This window comes from Lotus japonicus, chromosome 4, assembly GCF_012489685.1.
Source record: "Lotus japonicus ecotype B-129 chromosome 4, LjGifu_v1.2".
Lineage (NCBI taxonomy): Eukaryota > Viridiplantae > Streptophyta > Magnoliopsida > Fabales > Fabaceae > Lotus > Lotus japonicus.
The window spans coordinates 16,333,828-16,347,556 of NC_080044.1; the positions used below are offsets into that span (position 1 = coordinate 16,333,828).

Below are 13,729 nucleotides of genomic sequence, written 5' to 3' on the forward strand. Positions count from 1 at the left end.
GGCATGTTGGGGTTACCGCAAGACGAAGGAGAGGCTTGTTGGGGTGAGGATACGACCATCGGAGTCAAGAGGTTTTTGTTTTCATTGTAGATCCAGAACTGTTTAGTGTTGTGGGGTTTTTAATTCAGATCTGATTCTAAAACCCAAATCCAATTCCCAATTCCCTAGCGTAGCAACAAAAAGGAACATTGGCCTATTCCAATATATTCAATTTTCCTTTTTTTGTGAATTTAGATGCAATATTTGTTCTATCAATTCCAAGTTGTGTATGAGAAAAAAATTGAAAGATCTGAGAGTATTCTTTCAATTCCAATATTCGTGAGTGTTATTGAAAGGCAGCAATTTTTTTTCTCATTACACGATAAACATGTTATAAGACTTGCTGCATAATATACGTGTTATAAGATCTGAGAGTGTTATAAATTCTGCCTTCTGATGCTTGTTAAGGATTCTGTTGCAAAGTCTCTGGATTTGTGTCTTGCAATTTCTCGGTAAGGTTCTGGAATTTGGGATTTGGGAGACGGTGGGACATGAGGAATGAGATAATAGTTGGGGGATTTCTGGGTTTTGAGTGTGAATTTTCTGGGATTTAAGATGAACATGTGTGAAGAAGATGAATCTTCATCATCTTTCTGGGTTTTCGTTTTTTATTACTATTTTTTTCCAAAAACCGTTAAATGTTTGACGGATTTGGACAGGAAACCAAAAGTTCAAACGACTGTTAATGTAGAGGACGTAAAGTGCTAATGTTTTTTTGTTGAGGACGGAAATATCACGATTGAATAAAGTGGGGACCAAAAGTGCAATTAAGTCATATATTTATCACGTTTTTAAGCTTTTGATCAGTCTATAAGCTATAGCAATGGTTAATGCAACGGTTCCTTATTAACTTTGCCATCTCAAAGTCATCAACATGATCCCACCAGTAGTTCCCCTCGATAAGAAAGTGAAAGATAATTAAATTTATATTTTTTCTACAACTATTTTGCATAACGATTGTATGAAAAGATTATTTTTTATAAAGAAATACTATAAATAAATGAACTCATCAAAGTGAAGTAAGTAAACCCGATAAAGATGCTTTTGCACACAAGTGCACAACAAAAACTCAGTCGCATTCGAGTATAGCATGGTCCAGTACTATGAAGTGGAATACTAGGATGGCTATAGGGTTTGTCAATTAAAAATGGGATTTGCAATGTCTTAGCAAGAAGGGAAGTCTCAAGTTGCCTCCACCTGCTTTGGCTATATGCAAACATGGATAACCATAACGTGGAATATATATGGCAGAAAACAACATGGGAAAAAAATAAAGAATGAGACAAAATTAAAATTTTTTAATAAAATTCCTACATGGAAGGGATTATATTTGGCTCAATTACACGTAAGAGATGTAATTAACCAAAGTGGGGAGAAACCTATATGCCTAAGTAGAATAGGTTGTTTGATGAACATTATCACGATATGCACTTGGCAATTGTATACAAAAGCCAAGTAGCTGTGTGAAAAGGAAATCTGCAGACAACGCTCTTTCCTTGCACTTTCCTTTCATACTCAAGACATGCATGGAAGAGATGACTGACAAAAAAAAATTAGTTGGGCCGGTGAAGTAGACGTGAGATGTCTAATTATGTAGAGACCACAAAGTGAAGGTTGATCAGCTAATGGGATAAACAAGATTAGAGTTGTTAGATTATATAGCATTATTTAGTTGCGTGCACCTACCGGATCGATCGTATCTTTTGACACATGATTTTGTGGCGGATTTTAACTATAACTAACATTTGTAGCTGTTAAAATTATATGTGAGTTGGATGTTCGAGAAAAGAGCAATGCTATGGGATACACATAAATTTATATATCATAACTTATTTAGTTATTATCTCCTAAGCTTAGTATATAAGAGCATATATATGATTTTCTTGTTAGAAGGGTCGAAATAAAATTAAAAAATTTATCAATGAATCTTATATATACTTTACATAATTCAAAAATTATTTATCTATTATTATCTCAAGTTCTCAACAATGATTTTGTTATCAATTTCTCTCAATATATACAACTAGTAAACTTATGAGAATGTTATATTCGATCTTGTTGTGAAGCCGAGTCTCAACAACTTTTATTGCAAATCAAAAGCTCACTCTGTAGATGAAGTTGAAATAGGAAGTGTTAAAACAAGATGTATAAATCCATCAACAAGTGGATTCATTTTTGTTTTTCTAGTTTCAACTATATAACCTTTGGTAAAACTCAGATAAACTATACATCTTTCTTAAATTAAAATCTCATGAAACATCTGAATAACAATGTCTTAACTGAAACAATAAATTCCTTTTTTCTAGCTAAAAAATCATCTTCATAAAAATTTTCTACAAGATCTTACATAATTTCTCATTATTGAATGATATACAATTTTTCGTAGGATCTAAATCTGATCTAAGTATAATAAGTTGTGCCACCTCGATATTTAATCTTCTATTTAATTCAGATAGTTACAAATCAACTGCAGAATAAAATATACTCATTTTATAAGATTGTGGAGGATGACAATAAGAAAAGTTATAGAAACAAAACGAGAGTAATATTAGTTCCTACATAAATATTCCAGGGGCATTAGTTTTAACCCCCCCTCAGTTAATCCCACACCCTCCCTCACTCTCTATTTTTTTATAAAATTCCTTTAATACCCTCTTATATAACCTAAAATCCTAACCCTAACAGCCTCTCTCTCACTCACTCTTCTCTGAAGTCTCTCAAGCTTTCACCAACAACCTCTGAATTCTCTCACGCTCTCACCCACAACCCACGACGCCGCCACCCACGACGCTGCCACCCACGACGCCGCCACCAACGACGCCGCCACCCACGAACCCACTCGAGCAACCACGTTCTTTCTCCCACAGCCACGAGTTGAGGCAACACGCTGCTACCCACCACACCGCCGACCCACCAGGCCGCCAGAAACCCACTCAACCACTCGATTCCACGCTAAGGTACACCACCACGCAGATATGTTTTCATGTGCTGTTTTTCTTTGCTGGTTTTGTGTTTCTCTGTGTATGTGTTTCCCTGTTTCCTTGGGCATTTCCTGTGCAGTTTTTATACCTCAATATATGTTTCCTTTGCTGTTTTTCTTCTTTACCTTTCATTGTATTTATAGCTTTGTATTGGCTTTTATATATATTTGAATGTACCTTTTGTGGGAGAGCCTATTTTCCATTTTTCTGAACATGAAATATGATCTGAAAGTTGAAACTTCTAATTTCCAAGATCAAACAGGATATGCATCTGCTCAAAATTAGAGTTATGTGCTCATTTCCCTCATTTTTCTGGTTTGGTAATAATATGTGGTTTGTTATTTGTTGATTAGAATAGCATGATTTAAATTTTGTAGGAGCTCATTTTGTGGCTGAATGCAACCTGTTTTCTCATGTTCAGGGGAAGTTTCGTTTACTCAAGGGGTCGCTGGAACGTGCAATGAATCCTGCTGTGAGTGGGGCACCCCTATGGAATCTGAGGTCTACAAAGAAATCCAATATATGCTGTCTATAGTGGAGCAGAGCTTGCATGGTGATCTCGTTTACCGGAGATCAACAAGGAGGGGTGGATAGATATGCAGTCTAGCTCAATGTCATAGTAGTGATTGTCATGTTATGTTTGGATAGATATTATGTATTTTGTTAGGGCACCCATTTTGTTAGTTTGGATATGTTTTAAGTATGTTATGCTCTTCCGTTGGATGTTGGAAATGGATATTATGTTAGTTTGTAACCAGATATTGATCAGTTGGTTATGTATTGCTTATTATGTTGCCCAGTTACTTGTGTACAACACTGTGAAACGTTTTCGAATTTCACACTCAAGTGTGTGAAATATGTTTATAGCTTCATTTCACACTCAAGAGTGTGAAAAATTGAAGTGTTAATAATTTTATTTTAAAAAATCATTTTTCGTTTATTTATAGTTTCATTTCACACTCAAGAGTGTGAAACATTTTCAAAATTCATACTCAAGAGTGTGAAAAATTGAACTGTTAATAATTTTATTTTAAAAACTAATTTTTCGTTTTTTATAGTTTCATTTCACACTCAAGAGTGTGAAACATTTTCAAAATTCATACTCAAAAGTGTGAAAAATTGAACTGTTAATAATTTTATTTTAAAATCTATTTTTTCGTTTTTTTATAGTTTCATTTCACACTCAAGAGTGTGAAACATTTTCAAAATTCATACTCAAGAGTGTGAAAAATTGAACTGTTAATAATTTTATTTTAAAAACTAATTTTTCGTTTTTTTATAGTTTCATTTCACACTCAAGAGTGTGAAACATTTTCAAAATTCATACTCAAGAGTGTGAACAATTGAACTGTTAATTATTTTATTTTAAAATCTATTTTTTTTCGTTTTTTTATAGTTTCATTTCACACTCAAGAGTGTGAAACATTTTCAAAATTCATACTCAAGAGTGTGAAAAATTGAACTGTTAATAATTTTATTTTAAAAACTAATTTTTCGTTTTTTTATAGTTTCATTTCACACTCAAGAGTGTGAAACATTTTCAAAATTCATACTCAAGAGTGTGAACAATTGAACTGTTAATTATTTTATTTTAAAATCTATTTTTTTCGTTTTTTTATAGTTTCATTTCACACTCAAGAGTGTGAAACATTTTCAAAATTCATACTCAAGAGTGTGAAAAATTGAACTGTTAATAATTTTACATTTTATAGTATCATTTCACACTCAAGAGTGTGAAACATTTACAAATTTCATACTCAAGAGTGTGAAATATTTTTTCACACTCACTAAAAGTGAAACACTTATCACGAAAGAAAGAACCTGAAGAGAGAATGAACATACCTCAATTCACATTTACAAAATATGAAATGATTTCACATGTATTAAGTGTGAAAAGTGAAAACAAAAAAAAAAACCATGAAGAAAGAGTAAAAGTGAAGGGGGTGTGACAAACAAAGATGATAGTGGTCATATGGTAAGAAAATGGATATGTTTGGAATGAAATTAATTTTTAAGGGTATTTAAGACATTTAGGTGCATAAAGTAGGGTGTGGGATTAATTGGGGGGTGTTAAAACTAATGCTCATATTCCAGCCCTCTGCTCAATACGCCCCTGGTAGTACATAAAATTATTAAACGCAAATTTTATTGATTGATAACTAAGTCTTAACTTAAAAAAACTATTAACTTAGGTCTTTAGAGTATTAGTACTCTCCAAGTTTTCATCTACAAAATGTTAAACAACAGTGAGCATGTCTCCGTATCTCTTCAAATATAAATTTAAGTCATGGGCATAGTATTTGGGATGAAGTAAAAAAAAAACTACCATTGGGATAGTTTGAAATTCAGATTTATCGATTTTTCAATCTCCAAATCCAATACCCGAACCAAAGGTGATCGGATGCTGTAAAAAAATAATAATCAAACTAAACCAATGATCTAATCCAATCTGCCATAATGTGTTCGGTTTAGATCGAGTTCGATGATCAGATTGTACCCACTTATACTATGTAGTTATAAAAGTATGAGATTTATTTATTTATTAATAATTGTCGAAATGTTCAATTTTTTATTTCATATTTAAAAAATTAAATTTCAAAATGATATATTTAGGATATTAATTTATAATTAAAATGGAATAAATTTAGGAAACTTAATAATGGTAATTAAATAATTTTGATACACTTTCTATAATAATAAAAATTAAGAATAATGATTTTAAAACTGTATCAAATTGTTTAATGAATTGGAAATAGTATCATTATGTTATAAATTTAAATCACATGATAATTAGATTTTTTTAATAGTAAAAGTCTAAAATATGCATAATTTTTTAATGAGATTATCACATTACTAATTTTAGTCAGGGAAAAAATTAGAGTCAAAACAGATATAGGCTGAGAGCGTTCCGTCTATAGAGACTTGCCACTTTTTTAGTTCAACTTTAAATTATAGAGTTAATGGTCAAATTAGTACATATTTTTGTAGCGAGTTTTAAATTTAGATTAGATGAGAAGATTTGTTAGACTCATATTTTGAACTTTTACACCAGGCTAAATTAAATAACGCCCCAAAAAATTATGATTTGAATTGATTTTACTAATCACAATAAATTTTATAGTTTCTAAAATTCATTATTTTTTCTATATCGGAAAGATAAATTACATCCTTTAGGGATTGATCACTGAACATTTTATCTCAACCAATATGTTACCAGCTCTTACCACTTGAGCTATCATTCGAGGACTTTAATGTTTTTTTGGTTATACTAAAATTCAATGTTTTTTTTTGTATAAACTTCTCGTACTGGTCACCCTTTGGATATTGTCAGATTCGAGATTATAGTCACAATTTAAACTTTTCATTCATCATCTCTCATCGAGAGTGTATTGTGCGGGATCGAACCTGAGAGTTTTTTCCACACACTCAACGTTACGTTAAATTCAATATTTAATATCAATATGTTAATTTTTTTTATCAATCAAATTAATTTCATTAAAACATCTTATGAATTTAATTAATAAAAATACCGTAATAATAGTATTTGTTAGTTATTTCGAAATTATTTTTTGAAAAATATTTGGATAATTAATAACACGTCGTCCTTAGTTGACTTCTGAATCACATTTTAGTCCAAGTTTTGGAATGGGTGATTAGTATTAGACCTGATTTGATCCAATCCTGACCCTCTCTAACTCTCTATATACGTTCCCGTCCATCACAAACAAACGCACCCTTCGCACTCTCTTTCCCCGAATGCTAGATCTACAATAACCTAACACACGGTAACTTCTCCTTCCCGTTCTCCGATTCCCACTCAGATCTGCATATTCATCTTCTTCGATTCCCCTCATTCCATTCTTGTCTTTCAGATCTCTTTCAATTTCCTTTTTTCTTCTTCGATTTTCGTTTTTCAATCTTAATTTCTCTTCGGATCTGTAATCGTAAGTTTTCATCCACCTTTCGCCATATGCGATTCGTTGATTCAATGATTCATTGCCAGATCCTCTTTGTTGTTAATTTTTCTGCTCATGATTTGCTGTTGATCCATTCATTTTTGTCATTTGCATGATTATTAGGTGATTAATTGCCGATTTTTGTTTTCTGGAATACAAAATTCAATGGAGAAGTTTAATTTTTGTTTTGCATGGATGCTCAACTGCATTTGATTTAACCTAGAATTCATCGATGTTAGTTTTTTTTTATCGAGGAATAAAAAATCTTTGATTTTTAGCTGTGCATGAATCTGATCTGTTTGATGCGAGAACAGATCTATGAATTTGATTTCAAATCATGTAATTTTTTTGTTCTGGGTGATTCTGTAATCCTATTTTGTGTTGTTGTTCTTGTGTTGCTAACAAAACAAAGCGTTAGAGAAGGATATGCTTAGGTTTGCCGATCGATTTTGCTTGCATGTTCATAACTTGAGCTATTTTATTGTCAGATTTGTATATAATGTGAATTTGATTGTAAGGTTTGACAATAGTTGTTGATGAATTTACCTGTTATCTAAGCTTTGCAAATGTTGGATTGCATGTTTTGTTCAAACAACTTTTGGTCTTCTTCGACATGATGATCTGTTGTTGCTTTTTGTTAAGGCGGAAAAATCTTCCGTGGTGTGTTAATTGGGCCTTCATTTCCCTTTTTTTGGTAATCTTCTTATGTGTGAATGTTAATGTCTGGTGCAGGCTGAATTGGCATAGTTTGACAAGATGGGAGGTGGATTTAGGGTGCTTCACTTGGTTAGACCGTTTCTCTCGTTTCTTCCTGAAGTTCAGACAGCTGACAGGAAAGTTCCATTCAGAGAGAAGGTCATATATACTGTGATCTCTCTTTTCATTTTCCTGGTCTGCAGTCAGCTCCCTCTGTATGGGATACACTCAACAACTGGTGCGGATCCATTCTATTGGATGCGTGTCATCCTTGCTTCCAACCGTGGAACTGTCATGGAGCTCGGGATCACTCCCATTGTGACTTCTGGACTTGTGATGCAGCTTTTAGCTGGATCAAAGATCATTGAAGTTGACAACAATGTACGAGAGGATCGTGCCCTATTGTAAGTGTCTCTATTTGTACATCTTATATGCGTTCAAAGAGATCATATATGGTGTCATCCCATGTCAATAATTTCAGCTGGTTTTACATGTGGTTATTTTTGGAGCATATCCTATGTGTTCAGATTGTACTGTATGATTTATTGCTGTTGCATCTATCTGAGTTAGATACCGTAATCTGTTGCCGCTGAGACATGACAGCTGAGCATGCTCAATTGAATCAGTAATGAATCTGAGTTAATTAGGTTCTTGTTAGTTTTTTTTAGTGTATAAATAAACTTACAAACTCACTTCACTGAGGTGAAATTAGAATTACATTTTCCAGATTCTACTTTCCAATTTTTCTCGTTTCTGCTAGTAGTGGTTGTCCATGTGACATACATTCCTCCATTTAAAGGTGTATAAAATAGAATTTATTTAGCATGCGCCATGTCGTATCTTACAGTTGTCAACATTTCTTTTTGTGGTTTGCAGTGCTTTAGGGCTCCATATTTTGTTATATAATGTATATTGAGATAATTTCTTTTTCTTTTGCAGGAATGGAGCACAGAAGCTTCTTGGTATATTGATAGCTGTTGGAGAGGCTGTTGCCTATGTTCTTTCGGGAATGTATGGTAGTGTGGGCCAACTTGGAGTAGGAAATGCCATTCTTATCATCCTCCAGCTGTGTTTTGCTGGTATAATTGTGATATGTTTGGATGAGCTCCTTCAAAAGGGATATGGTCTAGGCTCTGGAATTTCCCTATTCATAGCTACCAATATCTGGTAGGCTTTTACTCTTTGCTAATGAGATACTTCCAGATTTAGTCTATGACATTTGTGCTCTTATATTGTCAAAGCAACTACGAACCAGGTTATCTGAACCTTTTGTCAAAAACTTAGAAGGATTTTTCATGTTATTTTGCAGTGAAAACATTATATGGAAGGCATTTAGTCCCACCACCATTAATAGTGGACGTGGAGCTGAATTTGAGGGGGCTGTTATTGCTCTGTTCCATTTGTTGATTACTAGATCAGACAAGGTTCGTGCGCTTCGCGAGGCATTTTACCGGCAGAATCTTCCCAATGTGACAAATCTTCTTGCAACTGTCTTGATCTTCCTGATTGTGATATACTTCCAAGGTTTCCGTGTGGTCCTGCCTGTAAGGTCAAAGAATGCCCGTGGGCAGCAGGGTTCATATCCAATTAAACTGTTCTATACCTCCAACATGCCCATTATTCTTCAGTCTGCCCTTGTTTCTAATCTCTACTTCATCTCCCAGGTAATAATAGTTTTATGATAGCTTGAACTTGGTGTGTTTGGGTTTTCTGTTTCAACAATCTAAAATTACGTGTATTGTTCAGCTGCTCCACCGTAAGTACAGTGGAAACTTCTTTGTCAATCTATTGGGAAAGTGGAAGGATTCTGAATATGGAGGTGGTCATTCTATCCCTGTTGGTGGAATTGCATACTATATCACTGCACCATCAAGGTAAGAGAAGCTCTTCCAATGTGGTATTCTAATATGGTATAAAGCTTTGACCAATTATATAGTCTTTTTTCTAATTCGACAACTCTAAATTTTGCAGCTTAGCTGATATGGCCGCCAATCCTTTCCATGCGTTGTTCTATCTGGTGTTTATGCTTTCAGCCTGTGCTTTGTTCTCTAAAACTTGGATTGAAGTCTCTGGTTCATCTGCTAGAGATGTTGCCAAGCAGCTGAAGGTATACTTACCAGATTTTTTTGGCATACTCTGCTTCATTTTTCACTATTTATAACAAGTGCACCTGCTTGATAACCAGGGGATTTAAAAGTTTGAGCAATTGGAGCTCATTTCCCAATTGAGTGAATTGAAATGATTCAATTCTTAATAAAGTAAAATGTTAGCCAGGCTTGATTTTAGCTATCCTTAGAAGCCAGTAATACTTTGTTTACTGTTTTAAACAAGGTTAAGTTTCTAATTGACTATGAAACACTAGTATACTTTTGGGGCCGCTGGCTGATCCATTGGAGGCAGTTTATTCTTATAAACTATCATTGAACTTTTAGCAGTTCATAGATATTGGGATGAACTGGTACAATATCATGGATGTGATATGCTTTGGCACCAAATTTGGAAGCATATGAATTGATTAGTTTAGAATATTAGTTCAGGACTGGGGTCAATGGTTTGGGCAACTTGGATTCTGAAACTGAGTTTGTTGCTGGAAATACTGTTCTATTGCATGGAAATTCATCTTTGAATTATAGTTCTTTTGAGTGTGCAGTACTTATTAATTACATGTCTTTTGAATTTGCAGGAGCAACAAATGGTAATGCCTGGACACCGTGAGTCGAACTTGCAGAAAGAACTTAACCGATATATTCCCACCGCTGCAGCATTTGGAGGCATTTGTATTGGTGCTCTGACAGTGTTGGCAGATTTTATGGGAGCTATTGGTTCAGGGACAGGGATATTGCTTGCGGTGACAATCATCTACCAGTACTTTGAGACATTTGAGAAGGAGAGAGCCAGCGAGCTTGGCTTCTTTGGTTTCTAAGTTCCGCTTAGGAATTACTGTTTTCATGTGACACTAATGAGCTCTCCACCACCTTTGTATCGAGAGATTGTTATACTTTAGATAATTTAACTTAGTATTTTGTTTTCATGCTTTAATCAGCTGAGGATGTTTGAAGATATCATAAGCTTTTTTGGATTTTCCTCAAAATATACTTGTGTTTATATTTTAATTCTAATTAAGTCGGACTACAAAGATTTTGGCGACTTCTTAGGTATTACGCGGTGCAACACAAGTAACTTATGAACCCCAAATAAGTTATTTTGAAGTTGCCAAAAAAAGTTATATAAGCTTCTTGGGTTTGTAAACCTTAAAGCTTTTGGGTTCATAAGTTACAAAAAATAAGTGGGTAGTATTTTTGGGTGCTCATTAATGTTCTAGTAGGGTCAGGAGTGTTCATCCTCATGAAACTGAAAAACTCACAAACACCAACCCTCATCTCGAATCCACCTCTTACAAATCCCTCTCAAATCATCTTCCCCTTCATCCCTCTTTTACCATCTTCACCCCTTCAACCAGACCATTCAAATGCAGATAGAGTAGCGTCCATGATCGACGCTATATCAGACCAAATTAACTGTTCACTTATGTAAAGAGAGTTTGGTAGATACATAATTTTAACATATCATGTCAACTTGTGAAGTATGCAGAGGATCCCCATTGCAAAATACTCCCTCCGTCCCTAATTATAAGCTAAAGTTGAGACTTTTGTTTTGTCACTAAATATAAGCTAAAGTTGTAAAAGCTAATATTTCTTTCCATATTTATCCTTGCATTTATTGTTAATGGAGCACTATTAGTAGTATAATGATTAAAAAATGCTATCTTAAATAGGGGTAGACATGGAAAGTTGTACCTTTTTTTTGAAAACCAATGCATTAATTAAGACTTTCTTAATAAGCGTGATTTTTACAACTTTAGCTTATAATTAGGGACGGAGGGAGTACTAACAAAATTCACTTCTAGCACAAATGCACGATATCCAAATAAGTTATAAATGTATAATTAATGCACATCTAAAGACAAATCCGCGAGTTCCTTCCCACCCACCTCACTACAGTCTACAAGCAGCACACATGGCACGAGTTAGCTCGGGAACCCACGCGCTGACTATTAACTCATCAATTTATTTATCAGTGCCATACACCCCACCCTAGTCCCCTCTTCACTTTTAGAGCTCATCAATAGAATAATTTTATCATCACACCTCATTTTTAAGTGTGTTAAGTGTGCAGAGGTGGAAGAAGAGAGATATGAAGAAATGAGAGGAAAAATATATATGTGATAGATGATTTGATTAATAAAGAAGAGATAAATATATAAAAAAATAAAGTGAAAAACATAGTGAAGATGTGTATGAATCGTAACTCTCATCAATATTATGTAAGTAATTATACTTGAATGATTTTCAGATACACGAGCGAGAGCATGCTTCTAGGGTCACAAGTCGCTTATTGATATATTTCTTACGAACACTGTCTCTACATTGACAGCGGGAATCGAGCGCACATTTTTCTAAAGTAAAGTCAATATATAAAACCCATATAAATTTCAATGACATAAGAGAAAACTTTGCAAAAATATTATTTGAGAGAGTGACGCTCGTCCTATAAATATTTTCCCATCTAAGGACACCTCTCATCTTTATCATACTCTGCAGTTGCACACACAAAAGACAAGTACCCCATATAAAAATGAAAAACCTTTACTGCCACTCGTTTTTCCTGGCAGCTCTAGCCATCTTCCACGTGTCAGCCGCACCACCGCCGTCTCCGCTCCCCTCCGCCGCAAACGACTTCCTGGACGCACACAACGAGGCAAGAGGATCCGTGGGTGTTCAGCCCCTAAGGTGGAGCCCGCAGCTTGCCAGCACTACCAGCAGGCTCGCCCGCTACCAGAGGGACAAAACAGGGTGCCAGTTCGCCAACCTCACCGCCGGAAAGTACGGCGCCAACCAGCTCCGGGCTTTGGGCGCGGCGGTGACGCCGCGTATGGTGGTTGAGGAGTGGGTGAGTCAGAAGCAGTTCTATAATCACACTGATAACACGTGCGTCCCCAACCACCGGTGCGGCGTTTATACGCAGATCGTATGGAGGAAGACCGTTGAGGTTGGTTGTGCTCAAGCCAAGTGTGATAAGGAAGGAGCTAGCTTGACCATTTGTTTCTATTATCCTCCTGGTAACTATGTTGGGGAGAGCCCTTATTGATCAATCTTGTACATCTGGTTTTTCTGATCTATCAGTTTTTTGATTTTTAGATGCATGGTGGAAAATCATCACGATGAGTAAAATCGCAATGAACAGAAGCAACTTTTCATTAGTTTTTATCGCACTTTGCAGTGATTTTGACTTGAATGTTGTTTTTCATGGTGTATTATCCATACATGCACTTTATCCATTTGAGTTGTGGTGAATTTGTGATATTCTTGTAATGGTAATTTATAATTAGAGTTGATCATGTAAGTGCGACAAATCAAAGGTAAAATCACGATGTATCTGGTTTCTCTAATCTATCAATTTGTGCAATGTGACATGGAAAATCATGATGAACTAAAATTACGGTGAAAGAATATGAGCATTTCTCGTAATTTTTGTGATTTTGCTTTCAGTGTAATTTTTTACTGTATAACCAAACATGTAATAATTTATTTATTTGATGGTGGTGAGTTTGTGATATCCCTATGCAATGGTAATTTAGAATTAGAGTGGATCATTTGAGTGAGACAGACATGTGTGTATCAAATTATATCAATATTATCATGAATTCATAATGGGAGATTATGAATTGGGTCAGATTAAGCTAGAATGAGCTGGCATGACACCAGATTGCATGGATTAATTTGATGCTTATATTCTCATGAATGGGGTTGATTTTGGGTTCAAATTGTTAATAAACTAATATTATTTTTAATTTACAGATCTTGTTCTCTATCTCACAGAGTCACACACGCACACTGACACACACGGGATCGGATCTTGAATTTTTATTATTTTAAGAGGAATAGTTTAGGTAGAAATAGAACGATGTCAGTGATCTCAATGTGGTAGAAGGTTGCTTTCCAAGATCCAAATATGAATGTGTTAATTGTAGAGAGGCGTTTTAGAAAAATGATTTGT

General features: G+C 34.7%; 2 protein-coding genes across 2 annotated transcripts; both read left to right on the plus strand.

Annotated features, from left to right (window-relative positions):
• Positions 1–6,648: 6,648 nt before the first annotated feature.
• Positions 6,649–10,763, plus strand: LOC130710297 (uncharacterized). Its single transcript, XM_057559510.1, has 7 exons — positions 6,649–6,805; positions 7,709–8,076; positions 8,612–8,839; positions 8,982–9,336; positions 9,419–9,546; positions 9,644–9,779; positions 10,356–10,763. Exons 2-7 carry the CDS (start codon positions 7,733–7,735, stop codon positions 10,593–10,595), a joined length of 1,431 nt encoding a protein of 476 aa, XP_057415493.1. The 5' UTR covers positions 6,649–6,805; positions 7,709–7,732; the 3' UTR covers positions 10,596–10,763.
• Positions 10,764–12,175: 1,412 nt separating this feature from the next.
• Positions 12,176–13,125, plus strand: LOC130710298 (STS14 protein-like). The gene has a single exon (XM_057559511.1). It carries the CDS (start codon positions 12,308–12,310, stop codon positions 12,818–12,820), a length of 513 nt encoding a protein of 170 aa, XP_057415494.1. The 5' UTR covers positions 12,176–12,307; the 3' UTR covers positions 12,821–13,125.
• Positions 13,126–13,729: the final 604 nt, after the last annotated feature.